General features: G+C 31.7%; 2 protein-coding genes across 3 annotated transcripts; one reads left to right on the top strand and one right to left on the bottom strand.

The window, feature by feature from the left end:
• LOC125809484 (uncharacterized) lies at positions 1 to 4,607 on the top strand. Of its 2 annotated transcripts, none has more exons than XM_049489112.1 (3): positions 1 to 87; positions 1,737 to 1,807; positions 3,830 to 4,607. In XM_049489112.1, exons 2-3 carry the CDS (start codon positions 1,739 to 1,741, stop codon positions 4,406 to 4,408), a joined length of 648 nt encoding a protein of 215 aa, XP_049345069.1. In that variant the 5' UTR covers positions 1 to 87; positions 1,737 to 1,738; the 3' UTR covers positions 4,409 to 4,607. The 2 variants fall into 2 exon arrangements, with proteins under 2 accessions (XP_049345069.1, XP_049345070.1); XM_049489113.1 differs by lacking the exon at positions 1 to 87 and adding an exon at positions 191 to 213.
• A 2,157-nt stretch (positions 4,608 to 6,764) lies between these two features.
• On the bottom strand, positions 6,765 to 8,530 carry LOC125809333 (gibberellin-regulated protein 9-like). The gene is made up of 4 exons (XM_049488990.1): positions 8,378 to 8,530; positions 8,256 to 8,282; positions 7,799 to 7,856; positions 6,765 to 7,202 (listed from the first exon to the last, which is right to left on the bottom strand). The coding sequence occupies exons 1-4, from the start codon at positions 8,420 to 8,422 to the stop codon at positions 7,021 to 7,023; spliced, it is 312 nt and encodes a 103-aa protein (XP_049344947.1). The 5' UTR covers positions 8,423 to 8,530; the 3' UTR covers positions 6,765 to 7,020.
• Positions 8,531 to 9,158: the final 628 nt, after the last annotated feature.

The following is a 9,158-nucleotide window of genomic DNA, read 5'->3' on the forward strand; positions in this document are numbered from 1 at the left end:
AAGCGAAAGGACAAAGTTGGTCTTCCTGTCCCAATTGAGTGTAGAGCTCAGCTGTTTCCCATTCTTTTCTTGAATCTGAATTCTGAGGTAGACTTCTAACTTTTCTTTTGTAGTATTTGTTTTGGAGTTATGGGTGTTTCTTTATTTGGGTTGGATTGAACCCTTCTATGCCTTGGAACCTCTACTTGTCAATTTGTTCTCCAATTCCTTTTAGTAAGTTGTTTTCCTCCTATATTGTTTGTTTATCTTTGGACAAGATTGCTGCTTAAAGTTTGTGCATTTTGATTTCACTCAAATATTTTAGGGCACTTTTTTTTTTTTTAATTTTATGATAAGGAAAACCCGCAGCCGCTACCTTGGGTGTGCACATGGTACAGCCCATGCTCTTATGCAATAGCTCGCAAACCACATAGGAGAGTTAATCCGCTACTAGGCAAGCTCGATGCGACGACCTCGACCCAGAAGGCAAACCCTTGCTTTCGCTGGTAAGGAGTTTCAAACTTGAGACCTCCAAGCCCAAACCACTGGGCCACCCCGAAGGGTATTTTAGGGCACTTGTTTAACTGAAAGTTGGTTGATGCATATGAAATTGGTAGGGTACAAGGAGATGAAAACAAGGTTTAATCTTGGTTATGTATTCCGTCCCGAATAATTAAATAGCAAGGTCGTTTGGTTGGGAGTGGGAACAAGTTATCGTGGGATAAGTTATTCCATTGCTAAAGTATAAATGGTGAGATAAATAATCCATGACGGCCTAATACCTTCAACCAAACACAGGATAAAATAGTTCTGCATTTTATTCGGAGATTATAATTATACCTTATACCTCATACCATACGACTTCTAATAGTTTAAGAGTGGAAGTCTCTGTACCGTTCATGAACATTACAGTGAAAATGATTATAATGTGAGAAGGTCAAATGATATACATAGACAGACACCAAGCAAATGCTGATTGTGAGTTTTAGTTATTTGACATGTGAGTTTTCGGGAAAAAAATTGAGTTCTAGGACTATTTTATGGAGAGAAATTAAGTATTACTACTTGCTAGTCAAATTAGAACTCATGTTTGTATGTATAACAAGTGGTTATTACGAAAAGACGAAAGAAAATGGGATAGTCGACTTGTCATCATTGCAAATAAGTGTAGTTGTTACAGTGAAGAGGATTAATTGTATAAGGTTGGGATAAAGTGGTGAGTTTGTTTCAAAAGAGTTCACAAAAAATATAAATCTTTAGTCTCATCCTCGATACTGAGATATATACCACAAGACTTATAAGTTGATGACTTGATTCGAAAGGATTGTCTCGGTAATGTGGAGAAGATTACTATTTCTGTATGTTAGGTTTCTTGATTCTAAGTACCTGATAGTAAGTGCTGCAATACCATGATACAACAACGATTCGACTTGTTCTCATGTCATTTATAGGAGAAGGTTATTTTATAGTGGGTCCTTACGTTACTTTCCAAACAAATTCAATAGTTTTTCTTTTGTTGTTGGTAAGTACAAATTCAGTAGTTGTTTTGTACTCTATTTTTTATAAGTGAGATATAGGTTTTGGATTTAAGCAGTTATATGGGATGAAAATTTCAGTTTCTGAGTGCATTTCTGAAGTCCCATATCCTTACATGTCCTACCTTTGTGTTTTATATGGGCTGCGAAAAGTTCGGCGTTTCTTTTAGGTCTTCGAATGTCCTCTATATCTACTCATTCAGCTTGTGCTTTATGGTGCAGGGATGCTAGGAAAATCATTTGCTACTCCTTTGCTGACCTTTAGCTCTGCATCATGCTTCTCCTCTCCTGGTGTGAGTATAACTTCTTACATTTTTGTAGAAGCCGTTGAGTGGTTAGATTCGTGTCAAGGGGTGGCATTTGATCCCAAGATTCATCAGATTAGATTCTCTACTTTTTACTGCTTATATAAATGAGATTTTTTCAGTATTAATAAAATTATTTACCGTCTCAAAAAAGATCCGTAAGTTATTGCTGGGGTCATTAGATCCAAATTACTATGCTAATCACTTCATGCTCTATTTCTTTCTTTTGTTACGCCGTCCTATTTTATGTGCCGATACTTGATCTATACAGAGTAGACAATGCTAATTTGACTTATATAATATAGTAGCAGTAAGGATCTTCGAGGACATCCGATAGCGAAAATATTCTTATATCAGTAGTAATGAGAGAATATATTACAATATCGGTTGGAAAATAGATATAGAAAACATCACATCCTGAAAGTTGTGTATAGTAATTGTATTAATGGTTCACCCAAGGGTGTGGTATGCTAGTCAATGAAGTGGGTGAAAATCATGAGAGAGTAGGGTTCAAATGTCAGCAGTCACAAAAATACTATGTGTTTTTTCCCGTTAATGTAAGTTTTGGGGTACAGACTACACAGAGTGACCGATACATGTACTTGGAGATAACAGGTATCCAATGGAATAGTCGAGGTGTGCCAAATGGTCTGGAACTGCTACTAGAGAAGGTATTAATGGAGTGGAGTCTAATAATTTGAAATGAACAAAATTGGAAGTGTGTCATATAAATTGGAATTGAGAGTTTTCATTTTTAAAGTTATGAATCAATTAACTAATTTTATCTTTGTTATCTCTCATACTTGTGACTTACAAACTCGGTGAACTTGTAACAACAACAACATACCCAGTGTAATCTCAGAAAGTGGGATCTGGGGAGGGTAAAGTGTATGCAAACCTTACCACTACCTTGAAGGTAGAGTGATTGTTTCCAATAGACCCTTGGTTCAAGGAAAAAAGTCTAAAGCAATATAGAGAAAGAAATAGAAGGCTGTGATTAATCCAAAGGGCGGGTCACATGCGGATTTCTCGGTTATAAAAAAAAAGTATAGAGAAAGAAATAATGGAAATGAAGAAAGTCATGGCAAAATATTATAGAGAATCTGACAAATCATCCTAAACAATAGTCATAACAAGATAAAGCGATAATCGAAGGGTAAAAAACCAAAGATAATAACCAAACTCAAAGGCTAGAAACTACAAGAGTAATACTTCCACTAATAGTACGACTATAGTATAGAAGAATAAGCGAGACAACACTCAACTATCTAACTGACCTCCTACCCTAACCCATGTCCTCTATAACCTCATATCTAAGGTCATGTCCTCGGTAAGTTGAAGCTGCATCATGTCTTGTCTAATCATCTCTCCACAATTCTTCTTTGGCCTACCTCTACCTCTCTTGGAACTATCCATGGTCAAACTTCTGTAAACTTGTGATGTTACAAAATCTTCAGCTAGTCTATTTTTGTGGAACACCTATATCATCTATGAAATGAATTCTAGGGAAGTAAAGAGCATTTCTGTGACATGATTTGGTTTGAAAAGGGGCCGAAAAGAGCAGAACATATAAATTTAAAAAGGAGTTTTATAGCCGACCTCAACTAATTTGGGAATGAGCGTAGTTGATTAATGGATCAATTGATTCTTTCAGATTTGAACCTCAGAAAGACTGCATTCTGTTAAGTTGAATTCATCTTTTTTGTTGGCCTTGCATTTTAAACCAGTCTCTCATGAGACTTGAAGTTTGTCCAGCCAGTAGTTAAGATTCTGTCTAAGCAAAGATCATTACGCAGATATGTTAATTTAATAGCTGTGTGGTTGATGATTTTTAAGGAATGGTTATCTGAGGATTCATATATCTGGACGACTAGTTTTTAGTCGAGGAATAGTTGGTTTTCTTGATAACGATAAATCTTTCATTGTTTATATGATGTTCAGTCTTCTATATTACCCTAATATACTCTCTGGCGAAAACATAGCTCATACTTTCTTTTTCTTACTCTACAGTGTGATTCCGTCTCAACAACAGCAAACACTCTAGTAGGGTATGTAAATTGCTCGAGTAGCATTACATTTAATGTCACTAGGGGATCTTGGACGTCCAATTATCCATACAAGAAATGGACGTTGCATTCAACAGTTACTGACAATATAGTATTAACTGAAGAAGAGAAGAAAACATGGAACGATAGCAGACAAGCTCTTTCTGCATTAAAATTTAGCCCAGATGAAGAAGACAAAATATTAGGAAAAGCATTTGGCCACATACATTCGCCTTACTGGTATGAAGAACGGAAGAAAGAGGTTCCACGACTAGAAGTTGTGAACGAGATACTGGAATATCTAAGGAGTTTAAGCCTTACTGATGATGATCTCACTAAACTTGTCAAGAAATTCCCAGAAGTTCTTGGATGTAGCCTTGAAGATGAAATGAAAACCAATGTCGAAATTCTGGCAAAGCAATGGGGAATTGAAGGTAAAACTCTGAGAAATTTGCTTCTTCGAAATCCAAAAGTTTTAGGCTACAATGTTGATTGCAAAGGTGATTGTGTGGCTAAATGCACTCGCTGTTGGGCTCGATTCTAGCTGCATTCTTGTTTTTCATTCTCATACTTTTCTTTATGTATAACTTTCGTCAACCATTGTATCTAATTATTCAATATCGAAAGTAAATTTATACAATATCAGATTTCTGTATTGCACTGAGATGTGACTCAAGTTTAGATCAAAGTATGTTACAGAGACAATGAAATGAAAAAAATCAGAGCAATTTTTTGAAATTTGATTTCATTTCTGAGTTTTTGATTTTTTGAAGTTGTATACCAAACCAAACGTTTCTTTTAAGTTTGGTTGGTTCGACTCCATTTTTTCGATTTTTTTATGTCCAAATTGGAGAAATTATATTGACTTGATTCATCTATACACGTTTTTACAGTTTTTCAAATATATGATTGAGTGAATGAATAACAAATCTAAGACCCAAATCCCACTAAAAATATTTGCAATAGCTTTTTCTTTAAACTCTACAATTGTATATACAGAATTTAAAAGGAAAAGTTGTGTGTCACACTGATTAATGAGTTTAATGCAGAGTGAACATAGATTAAAATAAGATAAGCAAAATGGTTATAATTGTTACTAGGAAAGTGATTTTCTCATGTTAAAATATCTTTGCAGGGGTGGCTCAATGATCAACCTAGTAAAGCATTTGCTTTAGGCTTTCAAAATTTTGAGACTCGAAAAATTTTCATTGTGAATTTTATGATTTTAATTTCACATAAAACAATATTAATGATTGTAAATTTTTCTTACAAAATTTACGTAAAAACTAAATAAAGAAAGAATTGATTGAGGAAAATGAGTTGATTTGGAAAATATTTTTCAAACATTTAAGCCAACCAAACATGAGAAAATTGAAAAATATTTTTCAGAAAATGTTTTCATAAACTACCAAACACACCCTATAAGTTATCATATTCTATGTTCAAGTATAAATTATTGAAATCTTTTAAAAAAAGTCATCAATCTTCGTATATCTTCACAAGTGAAATCTATTTCCCAAGATACTCTTAATAATTCATTTTAATAAGATATCTCTCATTTCCCTCTTTTGTCATTTTTATATATGTTAAACACTAACAACTTTGAATTTTGTCATTTAATATGGAGTTCATTGTTTAAAGGGAAAAAAGATTGATATATCTCTTAATTTTGTCATTTAAAGCTCATATATTCTTATTATAAAAGTTGCTCATATTATGTCTCTCATGTTATACAAATAATTCATATATATCATTTTTCTCTAATAGAAGAGAAAAAATAATTTAAAAGTAATATTTTTATGTAGGGATATATGTAATCCTTCTCTCACGTATTTTTTCTTTTTTTTTTTTGGGTTCAATGAGTAATTTGGATTTATTATTTTGATGGTTAATTTTTTTTTTTAACTTTTCTTGTAAAATTTATCATATATGCCCAAATTTTTTATTTACATATACAAAAAATAAATTACAATATAGCTGAAAAAAATATTTTTATTTTTCTTACTTTTTTTCTCTTTTTCCACTCACACTTCTTTCTTTTTATTTCCATATTTTAACACGAAAGAATGAAAGAAAAAAAATAAGAATAAGAAACTCAAATAATGATAATCAAAGAAGTCAAAAAAAATTAATGCGTGAGAAAGATCAAATATATCCCTAAGTGATGTTTTTTAAAAATAAAAAATTAAAATTATTTTTTTCACTTTCATTAGATGAAAAGGGTATATGTGAGCCAGTTTTATAACGGTATGAGTATATGTGCGTCACTTTTGTACCGGTAGGGATATATGTGAACCACTTTTGTAATGAGGTGCATATCAACTCTAAATAAGAAAGTTTAGGATTATATATCAAACCCTTTCCCTTGTTTAATTGATGATTAAACTATTCTTGTATCAATACAAATTACTTATTCTTTGTTGTTTTATTTAAAAAGTCATTCAAGTTGAAAAGTAATATATTCGATTACTTTTTTTAAATCGTAACACTCTATTTTTAAGCCAAAAAATCGAAAAAATGCTAAAGTATTTATCGACATTAGTTAATTGTCATTGAATTCAATGTCACTATAAGTTTTGGGGACATTTACAAAGAATGATAATTGCTACTAATTAAAAAATATATTTAGCGATGACAATTAATTTATTATCATTAATTAATTATCGCTAAAAATCATTTTTAATACAGTAAACTCACTATTCGACTCGATTTGCCACCCATCGAAGTCTCTTTCATTTGCTAAAATAAATGCTGACATAGTGGTTAATAAAGTAATTTTATTCTTTCCTTTTCATAATTTACATCTCAATGAAATTTGGAATATAAGAATATCAGTTAAGGTACAAAAGACAGCAATCTAGATATAAAAGGGAAAAAATAATTAAAAAGAGCATCAATAATTTTATCTAGAAAATACATATATAATATATTTATATGTATTAATTTATCTCACAAACAAAAGAGTCATAATCAAATATTCAAAAGCACACTTGCATACACTCATGCAACAATTTCTCTCATTTTATTCCCTCTAACCCCCCACCCCCCACCCACCCAAGAATTAAAACAGAAAAAAGAGAGAAATTAATTAAATCTAAGCATTTATTTAATAAATAATATGCATTGTTTTTTCTTAATTTAAAAATTATTAATTAATTAAGGGCACTTAGGCTTGTTGCCATGAGTCTTAAGCCTAGCATAACAAGGGCAAACTTCCTTGTTTCCATAAGTGCCTGGTGGAACACACTTGCATCTTGCACAACATGTCTTGCATGCCCTCATGCACACCTTCTTTCTTGACGACTTCTTGCATCTCCTCGCACATGCGTATCCGCAATCTGTAAAAATTAATTCAAAGTAATATCATAACTTCTCTTGATTTCACGGCTAGAAAATAAGATATTAGTAACAAACAAAATTTTATAACTAAACAACAAAAAATTTGATCCATGCTAATCTCATTTAGCTACAGGCCTACAACCTTATAAGAACAGATTAGCTAGGGATTATCGACAAAATCAATTCAAAATAATATTTAATCTCTTTATAACTTCTCTTGATTTCACGGCTAGAAAACAAGAAATTAATAACAGACAAAATTTTATAGCTAAGAGAAAAAAAAAATCGATCCATGCTAATCTCATTTAGCTATATATACAACCTTATAACAACAATTAGCTAGGGATTATCAACAAAATCACTTCAAAATAATATTTAATATCTCTTTCACATGTATACATAAACAAACTTACATCCTTGACATATACTTACTAAATTTAAGTTATGGATTCAGTTGAACCAGTTAAATCCCATAAATCAATTCTTGGTCGATATTAAAAATTTTTTTTGGCACATGTCCTTGTATATCTTACCTATATAATTGAGATGACAAGTAATACTTTTAACTCAAAATTAATAATATTGTACAACTTACGTATCCTCTTAATTGGGTGAATTTTTTTGTGAAGAGCTCCTTCATTGCCTGCCTCTATCTGCATAACACAAAATGAAACGTTCATATTAAAAACGTTTGCATAAAATTAACAATTTTCCTTTGTTTATTATGTAAGATGATTTGTGAGTTATTTATTATAGAAAAAATTACATAAATACACAACTTAAGATACCATAATCTCCAAAAATTCCCCTACATTTTAAAAAATTACAAAAAATCTCCTCTCGGATACATCTCCATTCCCTTTCGAATACATCCCCCATTAAGTAATATATCATTTGCAATGTATCAGTCTATCAGACAACCAATAAATGTATTCAAGAGCAATGAAAAATCCATTTTTTTTGTAAAATTGGAGAAACTTTTGGGATAGGATGTAATTAGCCCTCAAATGTATGAGATTTCTGTACTTTATGCTATATTATACGAATAATACCTGTTCAGCAGCAGCATTGGATAAAACCTAAAATAAGAAATTATGTTTAGGATTAGGAAAACTAATTAATGAAAATAATTAAATACTATATAAGTGTTTATTAAACTAAATTTTTTAGCTACCTGTATGAGGAGGATGAAAATGAGAAATAATGTGAAAATCTTCATGTTATTATTTTTTTATTTTTTTTTGTATAGAAGAATGGAAGTGAAATGAGAAGAGAAGAGGGATAGGGTTTTATATAGGCATATATTTTGTGCAATTGGGCAAAGGCATTTAATGTGCCTTTTGAAAGTTGATCACATGAAGATATGGTTCATTGCAATATATCACAGGCTTTGAGTTGAGTGCTTTTTTTAAAAAAAATTTTTTTGGGAAACTTTATTTTATAAATTTTTGAACTCTTGTTTGGAAGTGTATCTCTGATCACTTTACTAATAACTTTTTAGCTTTTGTGTGAGTTACACACAGCTGTGGATTCCTATGCTTGGATATATAGAAAAATAATAAATGGTCCCCTTAGCAAGAGGGAAATAGCCTAGATGATAGGACAGAGGCGAATCAAGGATTTTAAGTTTATGATTTTTAGATTTTATGACGTAACAACTTACTGGTTTGAAGAAGATTATGTTTACACGTTAAATCAATATTTTTTTTTACTACAAATACGAAGTTTGGATTAAAACTGCTGAATTCTGTCGAATTCATAACTAATGTTCAGGTAGATTCACCCCTGATCACACAAACCGTTGGGGATTGAATTCGAAAGGGTGTTTATCGTGAAACTTTCCTTCAGGAAAATCCACATCGGAATGGAAGGGGAAAGTTACTCCCTCCCTTCCTCCACTTTTACTTGTCATGTTTCTCTTCGTGAGAGTCAATTTTACTAATCTTAGGAGCTAA

Source organism: Solanum verrucosum, unplaced genomic scaffold (genome assembly GCF_900185275.1).
Source record: "Solanum verrucosum unplaced genomic scaffold, falcon-dt-bn FXZP01000062.1, whole genome shotgun sequence".
NCBI lineage: Eukaryota > Viridiplantae > Streptophyta > Magnoliopsida > Solanales > Solanaceae > Solanum > Solanum verrucosum.